At 41.8% G+C, this 24,338-nt stretch overlaps 1 protein-coding gene and 1 long non-coding RNA gene across 3 annotated transcripts in view; one reads left to right on the top strand and one right to left on the bottom strand.

Annotated features, from left to right (window-relative positions):
* Positions 1 to 754: 754 nt before the first annotated feature.
* Positions 755 to 18,162, top strand: LOC123799778 (uncharacterized). The gene is made up of 5 exons (XR_006781696.2): positions 755 to 920; positions 3,704 to 3,771; positions 10,931 to 11,221; positions 13,282 to 13,421; positions 18,008 to 18,162. It is a non-coding gene; the product is annotated as an uncharacterized LOC123799778 (long non-coding RNA).
* SNAP25 (synaptosome associated protein 25) overlaps positions 3,820 to 24,338 on the bottom strand; it is an 86,930-nt gene continuing 66,411 nt past the window's right edge. The window contains exons 5-8 of one of the 2 annotated variants that reach the window (XM_045808963.2): positions 18,154 to 18,271; positions 14,087 to 14,212; positions 10,983 to 11,127; positions 3,820 to 5,113 (exon numbers count right to left, since the gene is read on the bottom strand). In XM_045808963.2, coding sequence (XP_045664919.1) covers positions 5,045 to 5,113; positions 10,983 to 11,127; positions 14,087 to 14,212; positions 18,154 to 18,271 — 458 coding nt within the window. In that variant the 3' untranslated portion in view covers positions 3,820 to 5,044. Of the gene's footprint in view, positions 5,114 to 10,982; positions 11,128 to 14,086; positions 14,213 to 17,858; positions 17,977 to 18,153; positions 18,272 to 24,338 lie in introns of both variants that reach the window. The other variant, XM_045808955.2, reaches the window with a different exon arrangement.

Genomic DNA, 24,338 nt, shown 5'->3' with positions numbered 1-24,338 from the left:
TGATTCTACTGTGGGAAGTCTGGCAGACGGTGTAGAACACATAGCTCGGGGCTACCCCAACCTGGGGCCAAGGGAACTGGGCATCTATCGACTCCCCAATCCCCATCCACCCTTGGTGAAGGACTGCCTCCCAGGGCGTTAAAACTTGAGCAGTTCTGGTGTTCTCTGTCCCAAGACAGAGAATTGCAATGTCCTTCACTGTGAACAGCCTTTTGTGAGTAGAGGTGAGTGCTCAAGAGGATACGGTCAGGGCACCAGCAGTGTCTAGTAGAAGGATGATGGGCCACATTTTTCTGAGTTGCTTGTGGAGGGAGGATCATGAACTTAAGGCAGGAAGCCCCCTGAACAAAATGGTCTTGAAGCTGTGTTATGGCAAGAGGCTGGAGGAGCTAGGGATGGTGCAATGGTGAGTGGGAAACATCAGCTGGTGGCACATCCCCTGGGATGGGGACTCTGGAATAGTTAGACACCCAGATGCTTTGGCAACTCATCCTGGAAATAGCTGTTGTCATTGGGGTAACTGACTTGTTAATGGTTTGCTTTTCTTTAGTTTCCTTGTTTCCCAAAGTCTCCTACACCCTAGGAGGTGGATTTGAGTTTCCAAATCCTAGATGGGGAACTTGAGATATATGACTAACTTGCTTGAAGGTAAACTAGTATGTTAATGATTGTACGAAGAGCACTCAGAGCAAGAATTCCTAAATCTTGGACCTTGAAGTCAACACTGTCTCCTCTCCTAAGACAATTTGACTTGATGTTCATTCCTTGCACACTGTTTGTTTCGTCCTCTGGACTTGCCTCCTTCCTCTCTGAGCTAAGGATTTTGCAAGTTTCTTCCGGACAATGTGGGAAATAGTTAAGACCAGTGTTGACTGAGTTGCAGAGAAGGAACTCCAGGATTACTAAATGACAAGATACAGGTTGTATGCTTGTTTCCTCACTCCCAACCCGGCTTCTCAAATGAGTTCGATCTGGACATATTACTTTGGTTACTCCAAACCTTGAAGAATTCTCTACTTAAACTTCACTTATCTGTGAGGTTCTCCCCAATCATTTCCATCTTAAAATAATACCCTCTCCACCTTCTACACTCTTTTTCCCCTTCACTGCTTACATTTCTGTGTGACATGTATCATCTGATATACTTCATGTTTGACTTGTTGGTTTATCTATCTCCCCCAGCTTGAATATAAATTCAGTGAATGTGGAGAATTTTCCCTGTTCCCTCTGCTGCCTCTTCTCCTCCCCCAACCCTGTGTACTCCCAATACTCAGAAAAGGGCCTGGCATAGAAGCTCAATAAATATTTCATGAATGAATGAAGGAATGAATCAAAGGTGTTCACTAAGACTTTCGGCTAAGAAATCCAGTACATTTATCTTTGCTGCTCTTTGTGAAGCCAAATATCTCCCAGAGTTTCCTGGCTGGTTGAATTGAGAGAGGCACAATCCTGGATTTATGTTCCAGGTTTCCCTATAGCTTTGGAAGTACACATCTGGTTTGAATTACACCTACATCACTTATTAGCTAAGAGGTCTTGTTCAAATAAAGTATTAGCATCTTCTTCCACACCATGGGCTAATAATCCCTACTTTGTAGCATTTTTAGGAGGGTTTAATTGAGTCAGCATAAATAAGGCACTTAACACAGTACCTGGCATGTAGCAGATGGTCACCAAGTATGAATCTTCTTCCCTTTCTCTTAATTTCAAGTGCAGTCATCAATTGGCAGGCCAATCAGTGACACAAAGATTGGGAATGTTGGTCGAAGAAGACGCTGGGGGAGGATGTGAAAGAAGGAAAACTGAAACTAGAAATGGAGAGGCAGGCAAGAGGAAAGGACTCTGCTCCTAGGACCTGGGACCACCTTTCACCTTCTGGTTGCTTGTAGAAGGGCCATGGATGAGGCAGGCAGAAGATTAAGCCTTTCCCCAATCATTGCATTTCTAATGTACTTCCTGAGTTGGTTCCTACCCTGAGCTGATTCATTCCCAGGGAGTATGTCCTCTTTTAGCCAAAAGGAACCGACTGCATAAGAGTTGAGGCTGGACAAACTCAATTATCCAAGGAAATGGGTTTCAGAATGAATTATGCGATGGGCCTTAGAGCAAAATGCTTGTATCTCCAATTTCACGTATCCAGCATGGGATCTTAATTACTCAAACAATGTGGAAACACACCTGACTGAAAGGAGACGGAATTTGGGACGGAATTTTCTAATATGACCCATACATTGACCCCTTAGCAACTTTGACATATGCAGAATATTTATCCACTTTCTCCATCTTCTAGCATCCTTCCAACTACTTTAACTTGTAAGAAGAAAAGTATTGTTACAGTTGTTCCTCAGAATAACTTCCCTGAGTATCTGGGTATGTCTAGAACTTATTCTGAGGCTTGGGAAGAGGGTGAAGAACTGCAAACAGTTATTGAGAATGATGAGCTTGTCATCCTTCTTTGCACTCCTTAACTTCTCTAGCAAACCTCCATAACTGCTCTCGGGGGTGAAATTGGTGGCCAACCCGGGCAACCTGGACAAATTCATCTGTGTCACTATCATGGGATAGAAGAGGGAGGCACAGGAGGAGGTGAAGGTGGTGATGGTGGTGATGGTGGTGTTGGTGAAGGTGGGGGAGGAGGTGGACGTGAGGGCATTGGAGGTAGTGGCAGGGGATGGAGGTGATGCTGGTGATTGGGAAGATGGCAGTGATAAAGATGGAGATGCTGAAGTTATTAGGTAAGAGGAGGGAGAGGTAGTGGAGGCAGAGGAGAGGGGAAGGTGGTGGGAATCAAGGCAGTAGTGGCAGTGGTGGAGGTAGGGCTGGTGCAGGTGCGTGGAGATGATGGCGGTGGACGTGTTGGCTTCAGTATTGACAAAGGCAGTGATGGCAAAAATGGTGATGTCAAAAGAATTGAAGACATGTCTGCACAAAAACTTGCACATGATGTTCACAGCAGCAAAACTCTTAATAGCCAAAGAGTGGAAAAAATCCAAACGTCCATCAATGGATGAATGAATAAACAAAATGTGGTATCCACACCATGGACATTATTTGGCCATAAAAGGGAATGAAGTTCTGTTACATGCTACAACATGGATGAACCTTGAAAACCTTATGTGAAGTAAAAGAAGCCAGACACAAAGCCAATACGTACTATATAATTCCATTTATATGAAATGTTCAAATAGGCAAATCTATAGAGATAGATGTAAATTAGTGATTGCCTATGGCTGGTGGAAGTAGGCTGGGAGTGACTACTAATTGGTATGGGGTTTCTTTTGGGGGCATTAGAAATATTCTAAAATTTAATTGCACAACTCTGTGAGTATACTAAAAACCACTGAATTACATACTTTAAACGGGTGAATTGTATGGCACGTCAATAAAGCTGTTAAAAAAAGTGGGGGCAGCAGTAGGGTGGTTGTGAAGGGTTCACTTTTGGTGGTGGGACTGGATTTTGGGGAGATGAAGGAAGAGTTGATTGATTCCTGATATACCTAAATCTGTGTAGGGTCAAGTCTGAGTACCACAGATTTTTTTCCATTGACGTTTTCTTCTATCTTCTGCAAAATTATATTTTCTCCCATAGCCATCACTGAATCCACACACAAATATTTTCTGAAACAGATGATAAAAATCAAGCCAAGTGTCACCTGCCATTGGAATCGTGTCTAAAAGGGACATCTTTGTTTTTTCCATACAGTGTTCTCAGCACACAGAACGGGCTTCTGAGGAGCAACGGGATGGAGTGGCCAGGCTTCCTCTTCTCACGTGAGTGCAAAACCAGACGGGATCCGTGAAGAAATGAAAGCAGACATCTGGGGTCTATAATTTTTAATAAGTTTAAACTAGCTACAAAATGTCAATCACTTCACAAACCGACAGAGGAGACAGGAGGAATTTAATATTACATGCTGTAATGATATTTATCTCACAGTTTCTCTATATTTCATTCATTTATATTATTTTTTAAAGATTTCTTTATCAGCTACTAAATATCTCAGCAATTTGGTGTGCATAGCTCTAGATTAAGCAACAGAGAATCGTACTGATAACAAACCACAGGGGGAAATGGTGATTAATAAGAGTCAGCCGTATAAAATTTACATCTCCACATTGTTTCACAGCAAGATTGCTTTCTCCAAAACATAGCCTTCAAAAGCAGCAAACAAATCCTATATTACATTCATTTGACATAGTTCGGCCAAACGTCTATTGTGCTGGAAATGATGAAATGGTGAGTGTGTCAAATCCATCTTTTTTTAAAATTCTTTTTTTTTTAAAAAAGGATGATCGTGATTAATAAGTCTATATATTGACAGAAAGAAAGTGACACTACTTCGGTTTTGCTGGTAGAACTTAATCTTGACAGTGTCTCAATACTGAGCATGCTTTGTTGTTGTTTTGTTGTTTCCGTTGGTGTGTGTGTGTGTGTTTTCTCATCAGTATGCTACTGTCATGGAAAGATTTCGTTTAATAGGAATCTAAAAATCTATTTAGTTCTCATGCATAAATGCATAACTCACATCACTTTTAGTGCAATGCCTGTAATGTAATTCCACATTGTCTAATCATGAAATCATAAAGACAGACGACAGCTATGAGGAACCAAAGACAGCAAATTTTGAGAGTTTCAGAGCCTGACACCCAAAGAAAGGACAGTGGCAGTAGCTCTGTGGAAGGTCACAGTTTTACAAGAACAATACTGTGCATTGAAAGAATCAACAGCACATTGAGCATTCCTAAATTGTTGTCATTCAGCAAACACCACTGAGGAGAGAAAAGGAAAAATGAAACCCAAGACATCTTATGTAGGGAGTTAGAGCCACCAAATGACTACTATATACAACCTTTGGAAAGAAAGAGACTCAGAACAAAAGACACATAATAGTTTGGGGAAGCTGATGAACGACACAAGACAACATTCACAATGGGGGTGGGCTGATGTGTGTATGTGTGCAGACCTACTAGGAAATACGATGAGAAAAGCATGAAGGAGCTATCTTGCCCGACAGCATTTGGAAGAGAACACAGGTGGGCACATTTAACCACTCCCCAGCATCTTTGTTGCACGTTGGTTGGCCTCATCAATTCTGGTTTTGTTGGAATCAGCCTAGAAAAAGGGAAAGAAAAGAGAACCCAGGTTACCTTTGGACATTTTGTTCTTCCCTCTGGGTCTGTTCAAATGCCCCTTTCTTGAGGAATGGCATCTTGAAACTTCTCCTGTCAGAATTGACCCTCTCTTCTTTCATGATCCCGGAACCATTGCTTGTGGTTCTACTTGGACATGATCATAGAAGCTTCATCTTGGTACTCATGACTGTTTCACCCTACCAGAGAGCATCCTTTTGAGGACAAGTTCACATCATTTATCTTTCTATCCTGGAATGACACCCAGTGATGTCTATGGAAGGCATTCATATCTGTTGGATTGAATTGAATTACCACCATTTATATAATTGGGTTGAAATCATGGCTAACTTATTAGTGTCACTTTGGGCCAATTACTTAACATCTTGGGGACTCAGCTTTCTTGTCTATAAGCAGGGACAAGAATGAATCCTGCTAATAAGCATGAGTGTCTATTATATCCCGTTCATTCAACCGTGACATAAAGATTGATATTAACTATGAGGTGTATATTATTATTAACTCCTTTTTCCACATGAGGAAACCAGGCAGTCTGGAGTCAGTGGCCACACTAGTAATCACTATGTTAATCATTATAGTACTTAGGTCTGCTGTGAAAATGAAATGGGTTTGTACCTATAATGTGCTTGGAATAATTTTTTGCAAAGATTAAGTGCTCAATATATTTTACCTTGCAATTATTCTTATTGGGTGAAAACGATTTGTTTTTGGAATGTTTAATAATTTTAAGCTCCATTTCTGAAGACTCACTCCTATGAGTTTGACAATTAGCTTGTTTATTTGTTTATTTATTTAAGTAGGCTCCACACCCAACTGGGGGCTTGAACTCACGACCCCAAGATCAAGAGTCACATGCTCTACTGACCGAGCCAGCCAGCCCCTTATCATTGGCTTGTTCTAACAAGAGCACTTTTACGACAATTGTGTGCCTTGACTGATCTCACTGCTTCAGTTACCTTTTGCTGTATATGCAGCATGAAACTTGGGGTTGCTACCAGGGGAGACTTTTAAACCCCAGAAAATAAACTATTCCCAGCACCACTGAGAAAGGTATGAGTGAGCAAGCAGAGGCAACGATGAAGATTCTGTTTAGGCCGTTGTTGTCTTATCATGATTGGTAATGGTGTCTGCCCCTGTCCATTCTGGAAAGAGGAACACAAAGCTGACAGGCAGTGTAGGGAAACGGAACTGCTTTTTTATAGACCAGTACTTGTTCAATGATTACTGATTTTGCATCTACTACGGTGCTTGGTGCTTTCCAATCTCCACCGAACTGGATCTTCTTTATTTAGTTTAATTGTGAATTCCCAGCACATTTAGAGTTATCTACATTCAACTAGAAATTTGCCAAGTTAAAATAGAAATATTGCTAGATTATTCATAATTCTGAATTATCTGGCAATGGTTTCCTACCATCTGTTTGGATAATCAAAATCTGACTTTCACGACAAGTTAAGAGAGAGCATTCATTTTCCTTGATTGTTTGATCTATAGATTCATATTTTGGACCTTAGGATCCTGATTTGGAAAATAGGCATTCTCTCAAATTTTACTTGGCTCTTAAATCTTCCCTCTTTAGTTACAAATTCTATCAGAAATAATAATACTTTGGTGCACAGGAAAGTTCTAGGCTCAGACCAATGTGAGATGTTTCTACAGATTGAATTATGCGATTTTTCCAGACTGAATACTAAGGAAAGCTCAAATGGGGAAAATCATTAATTTAAAAATGGATGGAATTTCTGGAAGCAAGTATTCTAGAAACTCTTGCATGAAGAATGCACTGGTGAGCATTCACCTGGTGGTGGAAGGGGATATTTTGAAGTAGAGCATGAGATTACTCTCTACACATCTTCAAAGGATCTAAAACAGACCTCTGTTCACTGACGATCTGTGATTTCCACTCTAATTTTCTCTGAAGCATATCAAAATTCAAGCCCATATACCTCATGCAAGAGGTACCACATCTTTATTTTATAAAAGAAATAGCATCTTTTAGGAAAAGATCCTGAGGTAATCTCCTTTTAGATGTCTCCCTGGTATTTGGAGAATGCCTCTGTGTTCATTCTTTTTATATGCTTTAGGACTGTACTTATGGAATTTAGCCCACCCCAGTTTTCATATTTCTATTTAGAGAACCTTAAGCTCACTGGCCTACCCAAGATATGCCACATGATTTGCCCTTGTGAGAAAGCAAGAATGATCCCCACAGAGCCAGTAAGAGAGTGAGAAGGAGATCATTAGCCCACCCTTCTGAACACTCTGGAAATCTCAACTTCAGACCATGGCAGGTAGCTTTTAGGCCCCTGCTCAGAATTCCAGAAGTGGATGCTTATTACCCTACATGGTAGCCCCATTCTCATCTGAGGTTTGAACTGTTCCCTTATTATCTTTCTGATGAAGAAATCAGGTCACGAAGCTGGTGAGCAGGAAATGCCATCGGAACCCAAGGTCTCAGTTTTCAAACAATGTGTTTCCTCATTGATAGGAGAATTCAAGGAACGCTAAAGCTTCAGCCTCACTGTATTTCAACGTGTGTGTGGCATCTGCCACTGACAACTTTCAATTGAAGTTTGAACATTACTACTTCTGAGCAACATAAAGCAGCTAATACAACTTGCCCCATTTTGGTTTTCTGAAAGAATTGTACCATTTCAACCTTAGAAGCTTAATTTAAAGCACTACACACACGCACACACACACACACACACACACACACACACACCTTAAAGCAGAAAGCATATATATACATATATAAAGTATATATATATATACATGTATATATACAAAGTATATGTGTGTATATATATATACATTATAGATGCTATAATGTTATAGATGCATCATAGCATATATATACATATATACATATATAGAGTATATGTGTGTGTGTGTATATATATATATATATATATATATATATATATATATATACCTTAAAGCAGAAAGCAAGATTTTTAAATAGACAAAGTAATTCTTTGACAGTCCATGGGAATGTATTAAAAATTACATTGTTTTGGGCTTTTTAAAACTTTACTGTCAATCCAAGTGGTGAGAGACGATCATGATTGATGGGGTAGGGTGAAGGTTGTTGTTGGGGGCCATGAGAGAATATGGGAGAAACATCAGAAGATTCCCTTTGTGTTGTCTTTTTTAAAGATTTTATTCATTTATTTATTTTAGAAAGAGAGAATGTGAGCAGGGGAAGGGGCAGAGAGGAAGAGAGAGAATCCCAAGCAGCCTCTGCACTGAGTGTGGAGCATGACGCGGGCTCGATCCCATGACCCTGAGCTGAACCCAAGAGTCGGATGCTTAACTGACTGAGCCACGCAGGCGCCCCCAAATTCTCTTTATTCTTAGACTGTGAGTTTAATTTACTCTTAGATATGCAAGAGACCTTTGAACACTGTTTCCAATTATCAGAAGGGAGAACTTAACATGAGAAGGTGGAAATCTATTAAAAAATTGGGCAGCTGATACAACATGTATCATTTGCAGCGATGCTGGGTTGAAATGGATTCTATCTAATCATGTTCAGATTGTGATTTTGGAGGTAAGACAAAGGCTAGTTATTCAAAGGCAACTAGACCCCTCTCTCACTTCTTAAACAATTCAGCACTCAAAGAATGATACAAACCATAACGGCTATTTCCCATCCACTTGCCTGACTTCGAATTACACATCATAGCTGCATATGTCTTTGCCCTTATCGTAAATTGGGCCCCAAGTGAAAGGTTTTCCCTTGAGAAGAGAACTAGAAATGCAAAGTGGCAGAATTAAGATGCCACTTGCCTTTCCAGGAACACTTTCCCGTGCTGCGAGTCCAACTCTATCAATAAAGATTTGACCCCTCTCTCTTAGTAAAAGTACTCCTTCTGGAACTCTAATTGAGTTAGAGGTTCATTATCTTCCTACATCTGTGAGTAAATTGGGTCCATTGACAGAAAATGAGTACTTCTTGTGTTTTCAAATCATTTTCGTGATGGAAGGTGGTTCGGCAATTGTTTCTTAGTTCATTTCTCGGGGCCATAATGGGTTAGGTCAGCATGTGTTGGCTCCGGCGCTTTTTGAAACTCTCAATATTGTTCTAAAATCTATTGATTTGTGCAGCTTTAAAAGCTTTAGCATATCAAAGGCTCTTAACAATGGTAAGTATGTCATGACTTGTAAAAGGAAGCAAAGCACAAGCTTTTTGCCAACCGACACTGACATTTGTGTAACTCAGTATCGATCAGGCAAAATATTATGCGATCAGATATTTTTAATAGGGAACACATAGAGCACAATAGGGCAAAGCGTTCCCTTCACGTCTACTCTTTCCTTTTTCAAGTCAGTGGAGGATGCTTGGGTACCAAGAAACTCAGTGTTTAGCCTGAAGATTCAAAGCATCCTTCTCTGCTCACTAAAGTGGAATGAGTTGTTAAAAAGAAAGTCAGGATTTCAGGCTCAAAACTTCACTATCTCCCAGGGAATAAACTCATACAATGTAAGATTAGCCAACTAGAATTGGTTATAGATGCTACATTATAGATGCTATAATGTTACAGATGCCTCATAGCATCTATAATGTACCATCTATACATTATATACATTATATATGATTATACATTACATTAAAGCTATGATGTATCTATTCCTTCCTGTTGGCATTTTGACATCTTAAGAGATTATAAGCAATATTCAGTACTCTATTGATGGGAGAGGGGGCAGAATACAAGATCATAGATAATATGTCAGATTCGTATATTGTGGGATATCAGGTTCTGGTGCCCCAAATCTTTTTATAAAAGCTGTCCAGGGTTTCTTTCTGTTCCCTTCCAATCTCAAGCCCTTAAACCCATCCCTTCCTATTCCGTTCTCTTCACTTCTCCTTAACGCCTCTTGTTGACACTACGGGGTTTTGTCTTAGAGCCACATCTGGTGTCCTTGTGTGAACTCAACTTCATCAGATTATGTTTTCTATTTTGAGATCTGGACACGTGAACTGTTGAACTGGAAATGGAATCTGGCCCTTTCTGAACTATCCTGAAAGCTTTGGCATTTATAAAATCAAAGCTCATATTCATCTTCTGGTTAAACTGTAATAAGTATTCTTTCCCTTATTTCCCGATTCTATTCCTACATCATCTCTTGACAAGCTCCTAACCAACTTTCAAGACTCAGTTTGACTTTTTTTGGAGATTTTCCCATCCCTTAACTCTTGCAATCTTTCCTCACGTAACCCTACTTAGCATTTTAGGTGTGCCTCTCTTGGCAAATTATATTTTGTGTGGTAGTAAATTCATCTGGAGGCTCACGCCTCCCATAGGCTGTGAGTTTCTTTTTCCTTTTTTTTTTTTTTTTAAAGATTTTATTTATTTATTCGACAGGATAGAGACAGCCAGCGAGAGAGGGAACACAAGCAGGGGGAGTGGGAGAGGAAGAAGCAGGCTCATAGTGGAGGAGCCTGATGTGGGGCTCGATCCCATAATGCCGGGATCACGCCCTGAGCCGAAGGCAGATGCTTAACCGCTGTGCCACCCAGGCGCCCCAGGCTGTGAGTTTCTTAGCAGTGGGGATGATGTCTTTCTCATCTTTATGTCCTTCGGTGCCTAGCACAATTCCTGAAACAGGTGTCCCTGAGGAATATCTGTTAGATTAAATTTTACCCTCTGATTTACTTATATGTTGGTGAATTTTTGTCTTGGAAAATTGAGGGGGAAATTTCCATCTATCAGTATGTGTGAATCCCATGGCACGGTTTGAGGGGCTTATTATACCGTTCATCCTTTCTCAGCAGTATTTCAGAAGAAGTAATGAACAATGGAAGCGTCTGACGGCCATAAGCTCACCTTCTCCATGATCCTGTCAATCTGGCGATTCTGTGTATCGATCTCATTGCCCATATCCAGGGCCATGTGACGGAGGTTTCCAATGATACCGCTCACCTGCTCCAGGTTTTCATCCATTTCATTTTCTCGGGCATCGTTTGTTACCCTGGGAGTCAAGAGGCAATTTTTAGAAGCAAGAAAGTGTGAAAAAACTCAAATACCAAGGACCCAGCGCTCAGGGAAAGTCTGGAGACCCATAGGTATCAATCCCATGCATCTTTAGTCTCTGTTCGATATAAGTACATTTTAGCTTTTATACATTAGAAAATATTTATTTATTTATTTGTTTGTTTGTTTATTTATTTATTTAAAGTAGGCTCCACACACAGCATGGATCCCAACGCGGGGCCCAAGCTGAAATCGAGTCAAACCCTTAACTGACTGAGCGGCCCAGGTGTCCCTAGAAAATAATTTTTAAATTTCATTTTTGAACCCGAGTTTCTTTTTTAAAGAAGGCATATTAAATAGATTACTTCTACTGACTTCTTTCATTTCCACCAGCACGTCATTTCCTCCCTATGTTCATCTGTTTATCCCAATTTTCATTTTTTAAGAATAAAATCATTTTAGTTGAGAGGACTGGGTCAGAGAATGAAGATGGAACTAGTTAGAAACTGTATTTTTCTTTCTGAAATGTCAACCAAAGTCTCCAAGAGTTAAATTGAAAATGAAAGAAAAATCTTATTGTGTTAAGTCAGAGAATTTCTCTGCTCATCTTCTTCCCCATTTGGGACCAAAATCCATGGGAAGAGTAACGATCATTACAGTCTGCTCCTTAATCCTGCTTGCTCCCAAGAACCCCAAAGGGAGCTACTTATTCAAGATGATTTCTATTTGCTCAGATTTCATTGCAATGGGGGTGGGAGTTGGTGGCATTGTGGATGATTTCAGGGGAAAAAATGTGATAAAAGATTATTGTTCCAGTTTGGGAAGGAAGGAGTTGGCTCTCGAAGTGCCTTACCACCTTGCCATTTTTTTTTCACAGCTCAGCTTGAAAGTTAAGAAGGTAGGAACTTGAGGCTCCTGGGTGGCTTTGTCGGTTAAGTGTCTGCCTTCAGCTCAGGTCATGATCCCAGGATCCTGGGATTGAATCCTGCATGGGCTCCCTGCTCAGTGGGGAGTCTGCTTCTCCCTTTCCCTCTGCCCCTCCCCACCGCTTGTGCTCTCTCTCAAATAAATAAATAAATAAAATCTTAAAAAAAAAAAAAAAGAAGAAGGTAGTAACTCTTTATTGCAAACGGTAAGTACTCATTCTAGGATGTTCTGGCTAATTAACATTTTCCCACTGCAGATGGTGATGGGCTAAAAATGTTCAGAGGGATTAAAACCCATCCCCCATGGTAACTCCCAGTGTAGACTGGCCCACAAAGGTTTTTAAAGCAGCCTAGGCTGGGAGAAATTAAAGGGCAACTTCCTAGCTTTCTTACATAAAAAAGAAGCGTATTTAAATGATTATCACCAGCTAAGGCATCCTTCTGATTCCATGATTCTCGATGCTGATTGTATGTTAGAATCACCTGAGAAGCTTTAAGCACCACAGATGCCTGGGTCTCACTTTTTTTTTTTAAGATTTAATTTATTTGAGAGAGAGAGAAAGAGAGCAAGCACGTGAGCAGGAGGAGGAAGAGGGAGAAGCAGACTTCTCACTGAGCAGGAAGCCCAGTGCGGGGCTGCACCCCAGGGCCCCCAGACCCCAGGATCATGACTGAGCCAAAGGTAGACATTTAGCCGACTGAGCCACCCAGTACTCAGTACTGATGTTTTTAAAAAACAGCCTCAGTTCATTCTAACGTGCAGTGAGGATTGAGAACCCCTGGTCTAGTTTCCCTGGGAGCAGATAGAAACAAGAATAGAATTGTCATTCGTGAGGCTTTATGCAGCTATCTACACCTTATACCTAAGTGACAGTGACCTGTCACTTGAATCTGTGTTATTGGTTGGTAACATCAGCTACAACGGGCCGGGAATTGGTGACTATACAGCTGTCTCTACACTACCCTCGTCACTAGGTACCCTAGTCACTGCTGAGTCCTAGTAGTAGCCTGTAAAAAGGGATAGGTTTTTTTGTTTCCTTTTCTTTTTAACAACAGGAATATTTGTCATTATTTACTCTGTTTTCTGGTCTCCTGAGAGCTGATTTCTGGATAGGCAGATCTGTGTAATTTGAGATTTTTAAATAGGTCTTTCAGTTGGCATTTGCTTGGGTCTCAAAGGAAATCCGAAGCCAGGTGTGCTTGTTATTCTCCATTTGTCCCCCCAGATCCATTCTCGGACCTGTTTTGCTCTCTGCTCAGAGGGGCTGACCTCTCTAGGACTGCATCACCCAGATTCTCTGAGCCTCCGGCTTCCAGTAGGCTTTGGCAGACAGCCAGTGAGATACTGAAGGGCAAGAGGAAAGAGGTATGGGGGGGGGGGCATTTATTTCTCTTTCTCATTTCCTGTTAGTTTTGCAACAGCTGCATTTCTCTGTAGCCCCTCCCCCACGGTGGTAACTACTGTCAGGTTCTGGTAACAGAAACTTCAGGACTCTTCCTGCTACTGCCAGCCCACAAATGCTTTACCATTGTCTGTTGTTAACCTGGCCCACACCTCTGTAAACAATCTCTTGAATAAGTTCTGTTCAATTCCATTTATGGAATGAGACACCTGTCTATTGCCCCATGGACACTGGATGCGCTCATGTGACTTGCTTTGTCTGATGAAACTGGCAAACCCGACAAGGCTTGATAAGCGCTTGTGCATTGGAGCCTAACCCCCTTGGAATGCTGCCACCACCATGTAAGAAGCCGGGGCTCTTCGCTGGAGGGACCACACCGGGGAGAGCGGAGGCGCCCTGCCCAACCACGAGATGAGTGACTGAGACCATCTAGGATCATCGTGCACCCGCCTGCATGGAATGACGGAGCCCAGGCGGGGCTCTTGGCAGAACTGCCCAGCCAAAATACACACTCATAAGTAACCGGTAAAATGGTTGTTGCTTTAAGAACTTTAAGAACAAATCAGCTTGGGGTGATTTGTGACTTAACAATGGACAACTGCTACAGGGCTGGCTGCACGTGGCTCACCTCCGAATGAAGCCGCCGCTGATGGCCATCTGCTCCCGTTCGTCTACCACACGAGCAGGCTGGCTGGCCACCACGCCGTCCTGATTATTGCCCCAGGCTTTTTTGTAAGCATCGCTTGATTTAAGCCTATGCAAGAAAGAGGGTGAGTGACAAGGCAAGGGGGCGGAGCATCAAAGTCACAACAATGGTCACCTCTTCAAGCGAAGAACCGAACCAAGCAAATGGGTTTTAATTCGAGGCATTAGAGAATACCGATATATCATGATCTGGACCCAAACAGTTGGCCACCACCATGCCTCAGCTACTCAGCATTTCATTTCCAATCGAGCCAATTGGAATTGTCAAGACTGCAACCTTTGCCCAAAGGTTGTTCTTGTTTTGGTTTGTTTTTGCAGCTTAATTGGATCGAAGACAAGGATTAAGGTAGCTGGAGGACATTCAGTTCTATTTCAGTGACATGGTTATATTCTGAGACACAAAACACACAGAAAAACATACTGGCAGACAGACACATAACAAGACTGCCAAGTAGACTGTGTACATCACACCACAGCAACACACTGTCACCAAGAAAAACACACTCGACCAAGTTTTTACACACCATCATGCAAAGATTCCCTGCTTTAATTCCCCCCCCAACGTATGGGTGGAACTAACTCTTCCAATTCTGCATGAAGGACATAAAGGATCGGCGGTTGGCCAAGGGTGGTGGTCTCTGAGTTGCCTCGAGAGTGATTTGAATTAGATAATATATCGGTACTTCCAAACAGTCACCATACATCTAGTCGATGTACAAACCTTTGTCCACAGAGACAAAAAGTAAAAGAGGCATAGTGAAATGAATGCAGGAAAACAGAAGAGAGAACAAGCCATCTAGCACCAGAAAAGGAAATCCCTCTACGTCTTCTTCATGCACCAGCTACAGGCATGAGTAGAAAGTGAAGCATTCTCATTTAAGCCAAACTACTCCAGAAGTTGACCATTCTCGAAAAAGGCACTAGCAGGACAGTAATAGCCTTCATGAGGATTTGAAACGCAGGTTCAATAGCTTCTTTGTCGGGCTGGGGGGGCAGGGTGGGAGTGATTACAAACTCCTACTTCAAGCTATCCTGGGATGTGGCTGGGGAGAGTGGTCTGGAACTGGTGTGGTCTCCATGGGCCGTATTTCACTGAGCTGCCTTGGAGAGAAACTTAAAATCCAGGCATACCTGTTGTGCCCAATAGAAACACGTGCAGCACAGTTTGGTGGGTGTGTTGTAATTTAAGGCAATCAAAGATGTTTTTAGGTTCTTTGCATAGTAGAAACCACATGCTTTTTAGTCCAAAAACAAGAGAACTTCCTTTGGTCCCATTTTCATATTTTCTCTCATAAGACACCAGAATTTACACCCCCCCCCTTTTTTTTCTTGCACTGGAGAATCGCAGCCATCTATTAAAACTGGCTCTAATACTAATATTTGCAGACTGGGGACCAAGCAACCCTGAACAAGCTGGAAAATTGTACAAATGGGACTGCAGCAACTCCCACAATCTAGTGTATAATGCCACAGCCCTCGGAGCTGTCAGAACTTACTGCACTAGACAGCCATGAGCCCACTCTGTGGGACGAGATCCAAAAACTAATTTAATAGTGCTTAGACTCTGGCTTCGTTTTTTTCCCCGACTCCCCGTTCCCTCCCTCCTCACATTACAAGAAGTTATATGGACCTCGTGAGGTTTTCTGCTATGTAAAATATCTGGTATACCATCTTTGGCAAAGTCAAGGGGGCGGGAAAGGTTGCGTTTCTGCAAGAAGGCGAATCACTGCACCCACAAGGCTGCACATAGACTCACAGAACTGTCGTACATCTACCATCGTCCTTTGAAACATGCCGAGACAGGGCGAAGCCCTCAGAGAGTCCGGGGCACCACCAGCCACTGCGTTGTGACACATGGTTTTTAAAGCATTATTTACACACAACAGGGAACACTTCGCTCAAGCTTTGAAGCTCAGTTAGGGTCTCTTGTGCCGACTACTATGTGGAATTCGTAGGGGCCATCGTTTCATCTGAACGTTAGAATCCATCTGGGGGCGGGGCCTGCCTCCACGCCTTCTCCATACAGGTGATGAATGGGGAAATTGTTATCTGTTGGAATTCGACACAGAACAGGTGGAAATCTCACCTGCGGGGCAAGTGGCCACGGAAAAGGATATACAGTTAAGTCTTGACAAACTGGAATGCGTAGCCATGAGTCATTTTGGTGAATGACACGACTTTCTTAATTAACAGTGGGCCAGGGAGGAAAATTTTGTTTCAGGGGTGATTGCTGAATATCTGTTCGATTCTCAAGACACTCTCCTGCCTTAGAGTCTTAGGGGTGTGAACATGACCGAATTTTTCCTTGGTTATGGTTTCACTTGACGTGCCGGATGGCCTTTCCTCTGAAGATCAACTCTTACTGTTTGGTCCCCTCAGGTGTGGAAATTATAGGACGTAGACTGAGTGATAGAATGTGAACTGCCTAGATTGCCCTTCAAGAAAAACCATTTCAAGTCCCTGATGTGATCACCACCCCTTTGTCCAACTGTCTCTTTTTACTAAAAGTGGAAGGAAGCAAAAGTATAAATACATTTGAGAGTTCCAGTTAGCTAGATTCCAGTTAATCAGGCTTTACTGTAGATCATTCTTTTAAAACGGTTTTAAATTGATTTGTAAATCGAGCCCCTCCCCCTCCTAAACAGGAAGTGGGATATTTTAAATCAGCCTCAAAGTTTAAAGGATGTGAATGGTCGTATAATCAGCTAGAAATGACATCAATTGCTGTTCTAAAAGCTAGGATCAGGAGAGCTTTTAGGAAAAAGGCTTCTGTTCAAAGGGAAGTTGGGAGGGGTGAGGGAGATCGGGTAACGGGTTTAATTTTGCAAATGCATGTTGGACAATCCACTCATGCATTTTTTTTTTCCACTGCTAGTCAAATAAGACTATCTTCCAGAACCCTCATTTTCAGGTTCCTTCTGTTGCAAACCTTTATAACCACATGTCACATTTCTGCTACATTCCAAAAAAGCGTTGCAGAACCTTGAGAACAGTTGAATGTTTTGTGATGTCGTGCATGCAAGACCTACACATTTCAACATTTTGGTCAGTGTACGGGTAGATCTTCCAAGAGGAAGAGGTTCAGAGGGATGGGTCCAATTTGCATGAGGCTTAAGCACCTCCTGCCGAAGGGCTCATGGCCTCTGCGGTGGGTGCAGCTGGGGCTTCTATAGTCTAAGCGCTGGGCAGATTTGGCAACTGGCAGGGCAATCTCTGTCATACTCTCTGTCTTAGGGATGCTTGCTTAGGCCAAATTACCTGTCTCTCTTGCTTCTCGAAAATCAAACCTTGACATACGTGTTTCTCAACTTCCAAACTTACCCCCACCCCCACCCCAAATCTTTTCTAGCTCTGCAAATTTTGGCTTGGGGTTGTGGGGAAAATAAAATTTCCTGGGTGCCTCTTTCTTGAGGCTCGTCTCTGTCTCAAGGTACACTTTCTGGAAAATGTTGAAACGTTCATCAGTAAAAGTGCTGACAGTGAAGCTTTCACTGTAGTATGCCTGATTTTTAATGCATCAACAGTAACTCCCACTAATATCATCTATGCTATGAGATGAATGCGTTGGAGACGGTATTGATCTGTTCTGCATGCCACATGCTCATCCCGCCTTTGTGCTTGGCAGGAATGAGCTTGTCAAGGCTTGGAGATGGGCCTTGGGAAACCAAAGCTTCAGACAGGCAGGCAGCACCTACTTGTTACAGGGACACACACAAAGCCCGCAGAACTTTCCTAGGTCCGTCAAATTCTTTTCTGCTTCTTTCATGTCCTTATTGATTTGGTCCATCCCTTCCTCAATGCGTTCCAGTTGTTCTGATTAAACACAAGTATTTTATCCCCACAGAATGAAGCAGATGGAAAAGGACAAAGAAAAAAAAGACAAAACTTCAGACATTCACTTTGACATTGAAAAAGAAAAAAAAAATCAAAAGAAAGAAGAAAAGAAAGAAAACTGGACGCCACAGATTAGAGCTGGTACCCAGTACCTACTTGTTACAAGGACATATGAAAAGGCCACAGCATTTCCCTAAATCTTTTAAATTTTTCTCGGCCTCCTTCATGTCTTGGTTGATATGGTTCATGCCTTCTTCGACACGATCGAGTTGTTCTGGTTAGGACAAAGGGATGACAGTGTGGAATGAATTTTTTGGGGGTTTCCAACAGAACGTGAGAAATGACTATGTGGAGCGGAATTTGGAAGAGAAAGATACTACAACGCATGGTCCCAGAGGATGCATTGCCGGAGACTGCTGCCGCCCTACACGGGCACAGGTGCAAGGAAATGAACAAAAACGATGCTGGAAATAGTTCGTCACTCAGACACGATGGGGTGGGGTATGTGGGCCTGTTGGATTCTGAGGGTCCGGGAAAACGGCACAGCAGATTCACTTACTTAGACACCAGTGAAACCCGAGAGAAACAAAAACAGGATGTTAATGTTTTCATGCTAATGTTACTGTTTCAGATTTCATGCTACTCGAGGAGGTACCTGCTTCAACTTTAAATAGCTCTATCTTTTGGTTTTAAGCATCCTGGACCAGGTAAGGGGAGCAAATAGAATCAATCTTCTCTGGGGAAAACAACAACAATTAAAGCGATAATTAGCGATGGGTACCAGATCTTTCTTTTCCCCTAGCAGTAGGCTGTTCCTAGCCCAGGGGCAGTTCTTGGTTTTGAATACTTAACTCATAGACACTGTTAAGAAAAAGCAATATCAGCAGACTCATGTTCCAAGCGCTGGGACATTTATAGTCCTCTCTTCATCCTGTGACTTACTTGCTATGAAAGTTCTGGAAGGCGTTTCACTTCTCTGTCCCCTGATTTCCCAGTCTCTACAACAGGGGGCATGTTAGGAAAACAAACAGCTGAGTCTCTTGGGGGGGGGGGCTGGAACATAGACCGGTTACTGAGTCATCTCTGCCCGCAGAGCGGACCTGAGTGCATCTGAGACGTAGATCGATAGCCATAAAACCAGCTTGAGCTTCTAGGTTGCCCGGGTTACATTCACTAACTTGATTAATTTTTCAAAAGTTACGGCACCACATTGAGTAAATTACAAGTTCAATGAATGGGTTTTTAAAACAGCTTTTAAGGCCCTTAAAGGAAAGCAATGTGCTGTCTTGGCTGACGAGTTACAAAACCTAATTACACTTCCATTCCTCTTTTCATCTACATTTCTATGCACACCTGCCTGTGCCTCTGGGAATAAAGGCTTGATTAGAATAACACTGATAAATCCATTTCCAGTGTAAGGGCAGACAGAATCACTTACAAAGAATTTCACGTTAAATCGTCCAGTGGAAAGTATCATTCCAAAAAACTAAGATAGGTTCCTTATTGACCCAAACTGGGGAGACTGTCCATTTGGAAAACAAGAGCTCACTGTCTTCTCTTCAATGGGGCTAAAGAATAGAACCCAGCTTATTAGGAATGTGCTACCTGTGCCGTACTCTTCAAAATGATAGATGAAGGCAAAATTTAAGTGTCTCTCCAGCACTGAATAGCTGGGGAGAAAAACAGTGCTGTGCTGGTGAACTTCTGCTGGGTAAGCATAGGTCTAGTAATGTCTTTAAGAAAATCTTTAAAAGGACTAAAAGAAAAAAAAAAAGATAGCAAGTCTTTACATTCCAGAAGACTTTGTACCTTTATGAAGACTTCTTTCCGTTCCCTTTAAAGCATGTAATAAATTAGCCTGCAGATAAAATTAACTATTGAGTAGGGGGATTGGTAGAGAGAGAAGGAGATCAACATTATCAAAAGGAAGAAGCATGTTAAGTGCAGACAGAAATCCCAATGGAGGGGCGCCTGGGTGGCATAGCGGTTAAGCGTCTGCCTTCGACTCAGGGAGTGATCCCAGCGTTATGGGATCGAGCCCCACATCAGGCTCCTCCGCTAGGAGCCTGCTTCTTCCTCTCTCACTCCCCCTGCTTGTGTTCCCTCTCTCGCTGGCTGTCTCTATCTCTGTCAAATAAATAAATAAAATCTTAAAAAAAAAAAAAAGAAATCCCAATGGAATAACTGCTAATAGCTTCCTGGAGGGCCGGGTTGAGATGGGGTTGAAGGAGCATCTGGACTCAGGGAAAACAAGCCACACTCCACTAACGACAGTGAAATACACACAGATTAGGGCATGGGGATACATATTCAGGCATTTGTCCTTTCTGAGGAGTTTCTCTGACACCACTTCGGGAGCCCCACCCGCTGTGCCCCAGGGATTAGGAGGTTATAAAAATAAAATGTAATAAAATAAAAACGTGAATTGGTCCATGTGTGTTGTGTCTCTGAACCAAGAATTCAAATTAAAATATAAAAACAAACAAGCTGGTCCCAGTCGGTATTCCTGCGAGCGGGGTTCTATCGCGGATCGCCAGCCTGTTAGGCAAAGGTCATGGCTAAGAGAGGGATGCTGAAGCTCTTTCAGAAAAGTTGATTCCGAAAACGATTTTATAGCTACCAATATTGGTTCAATGTATCGTTTCACACAATTATAAGCCAAACCCTTAATTAAAAAAAATACTGTAGAACCATTTTGTCATCGGTATTCTAACTATTCATCTTCAGAGGGAACCGTGTTGGGTTTGTGGGTGTTTGGCATATTGAGACATCATGGCTTTTCGATGGATTTCCATGAGGACATCTCTCAGGAAATGCTTGAAAATAACCAGTATCTTCATTCCATCCTGGGGTGGCCAGCAGCATGTCACCGGCTGATGCAATGTACTGTCCAGAGTTGACTGCTCCTCACCTCCCTAAGCTTGCTATCTGGCTGTCTTCTGTCTATTCTTGGAGATTTGGGAGGACAATAACATTTTGAGTTAGAAGACGTATTCCAGTAGATGACACTATATGTTGGGGCAGGAGATTGTACTTTCTTTTGCCATGTTTGGATGACGGGTTATTTATGATAGATCCGCCAATGGCAGAATACTCAGGGATCTAAGTTTAGACATTGTTTCCGACTAATCTTACTTAAGCAAGGCAACATGAGGCCCTTAGAATTCCCAACCTGGTTAAAAAACAAACCGTAGAAGAATAGCAAGATATCAAAGCTATTGACCCAGGGTACAAGCCTTCGTGAGTCTAGTCAGTTACCAGATGCTGCCTACGTGATTCTCATTATCCTTAGCATTGATGAACACATGGAAATCCATTACTTAAATTTAAACAGTCCCATGTGGCTAGTGGCTATCACACTGGACAGCAGCATTAGTCATTCATAACAGATATTGGTGTGCAGACTTTAGCAAGAGGAATGTTTTCTCAAATGCTACCTTGTAGTGCCACGAACCTTTTAAGAAAGTCAGCAGGCACTCTGGAAGAGGCCTTACTTTGTCCTTCCTCTGTCAGGCAGAGGTCAAAGATGTCACTGTTTAGTTTGGAGTTGATCCCATGGGATTTTCCCAAGGGCTGCATCTTCAGCATTGGAACAAACACAAAACCCAGAAAAGACCAACAGAAGGAACAAGAGATATGGAGATGAAAGGTTAAATCATCCCACATTAGTGATAAGGTGGTTTCATGGGGATTTCACTTCGAGACAAGTGTTCTAGAGGAATAAAAGTCCCAGGACTCAGTACACTTCCAGGGCCGTCTGTCATGTTCAGTGCTCCTTGGTGTCTCCTGATACCTGGGTATAAAACAAGAATCCCGTAAAGAATTTCCGAGGGCAACCATTTAGCTGGACAACCTGGAATGGCTCTTTAGAAGGAGGTCTGTTTCTTGAAACTCCTGTACAGCTGCAGGATAGAAGCAATCAACATTTTTGGTGTTGAGGCATAGACAAAATGAGGAGAGCATAACTGGAGAGAAATTGTAAAGCAGTTACTGATCTAAACAGCTAAACACAGCATATGCAGAATGAAAATGCATTCACCACAGCAACGAAGATAGTCGTTGACTTAAGCTCAGCTGTCATTTTAAAAGGTCCTAATCACCTTAAAGTCTAAATGGAACATGTACCACTTAAGACCAGGCAGAAGCCACTTACTTTGGGGGGTTTTACAGTTGTGTGTTTTTTCTCAATATCCTTGTGATCACCACACATCCGGTAAAACCAAGGCTAGCCTAGGAAATAGGTTTAACCGAGGGATTCAGCATTACTGTGGTGTGGCCACAAATGAAATGTTTTAGCTGAGAACATGAACTATCTTGTGGGGGAAATCTGCTCTTCTGCTTCCTTTCTCAAAGAATAATATTTAGATGTTCCTGGGACTCATTTGTGCTTAGGAAGGATATATTTTTGTATGGAGATTCTAGCAAATTTTATCTCGAGATTTTCTTCCTCAAAGCGCAATGAAATTTGCAAGTCAAGTAGGCACATTATTCACTTTCTCTCATTTTGATTGCAGATTTGTATATGTTATTTTCCAAGTCTTTATGTCAATGCTTTATAGTATCGGGAAGAAAGCATTACCTTGAATCTTTCTCAAAACTTCCTTCCAATTATCATTCTCTCATTTTGTCCCCTTCACATGCAAATTACTAGAGAGGTAATAAGGTGGAACTCCTAATTACTTGAGTGTGTATGTATCAAACGGACTCTGGAAATGAGATACTACTCTTCCACATGGGCACCTGTGGGTTAATTTTTAAAAATGATTTGCTATGTCTAGAGTTTCAAAATCTGGGACGTTGTTACACAGATGAAGCCAGCAACTCTTGCCACGATAGCAAATTTATTTGGGGAGTTCTGAAGACTGCCACAGCGATCGTAATTCCTTCAAAACACAACTATGTCACTAGACTCAGTTATTTGTGTCTAAATTTCTGACAATTCGTATTTTAAAAATTGTGGGGAAGGGTTGGGGGTTGATGTTCAATTGTTTTTTAAAAATTTTTTCTCTTGATTTTTTAATTGGTTGGTACATATTTATTGGCAAAGCTCAATACAAATTAATAATAAAAAATACAAAAGTCTTTATATGACAGCCAGGCAGATGTGCCCCTCAGATCTCCCTTCAAGAGGGAATCTGTAGATAGCTTACATGTCCAGTTGCTATACCTATGGGATCCACCAAAGCATTTCCATGGAGACCACGCTGTCGCTGGGATGCTTCTAGCTCTGGCTGAGCACAGTGGAATCACCAGAGCTGAGGCATTGCTGCCTATAGTGGGGCTGCTCCATTGGGTTTTCTTAGCTCCTGGGCTCCCCATCAGCCTGGCTGACACTTTCTCGGACTCAGCATTGGAGTCTGAGACTCTTCCTCTTCGCTCCTCTTCTCTTAACAAGTGTCAGATCTGCATCAGTTGACAGCTTTCCCTGCCTACTCTTGCTTCTCTTCCCTTGACCCATCACAGGCGTGCATAATAGATTTTGTACACTTCTGACTCTTAGCATTTGCTTCCCAGAGGATCCCAACTGATACCTTTCTCTAGTCCCTCCCTGCCCCTGCCCTAACTCATGAGAAGTTGGTACAGATTTATCTCATTTAGTGTAATGGTTGAAGAAAATTTCTTTTATGGCCAGTCCGTAATGCATTTGGTTAGTCTCCCCACTGACAGATATTTAGGCTGTTTCCAGTTTTACACTATTAAAGATAAGGTATGTATATGTCTCTTCATATAGCTGTCAATGTATTTCTGCAGCATAGAATTCTGGGAGTAGCATGTCTTGGTCAAAGATGGGTGTACTTCATAGTTTGAAAATATTATCAAATTAATCTTCAAACATATATATCAGTCTACAGTGCTTATCTGTATGTTGAAGATCTGTTTTCCCAAAATACTCACAGCACTGGTGATTATCAATTTAAAAAACTTGTCGCAGTCTGCTAAAGAGTGGTATCTCATTATCGTTGTTGGTTGAAGCATGGCTTCATACGTCTATTTATAAACTGATGATTTATATCTTACATCAGTTTGCTGGTGGGTTGTTGCCCTTTTCTATGATTATATGCAAGGTCTCTCTACATTTTAGGAAAATGCCTTATCTCTGTTATCTGTATGGCAATTCCCACCCCCAATCCCATTTGAGGTTTATTTGTTTTTGAAGTTTGTTTGTGGTCTCCCATGTTGTGAATACATTTTACATTTTATCTTAAAAAATTTCTCACGATTCCTAAGAATTTTCTGATGTTTTCAAAAATATAAATAAAAATTTCTCCACAATTTGCTTGTTATGATAAGAATTCAGAGTAGAATCAGGTAGCTAACTTGTGGCTAGAATTATTATTATT

This window comes from Ursus americanus, chromosome 22, assembly GCF_024610735.1.
Source record: "Ursus americanus isolate L20-20 chromosome 22, mUrsAme1.1.p, whole genome shotgun sequence".
Taxonomy (NCBI): Eukaryota; Metazoa; Chordata; class Mammalia; order Carnivora; family Ursidae; genus Ursus; species Ursus americanus.
This window is presented reverse-complemented; position numbering and strand designations above follow the sequence as displayed.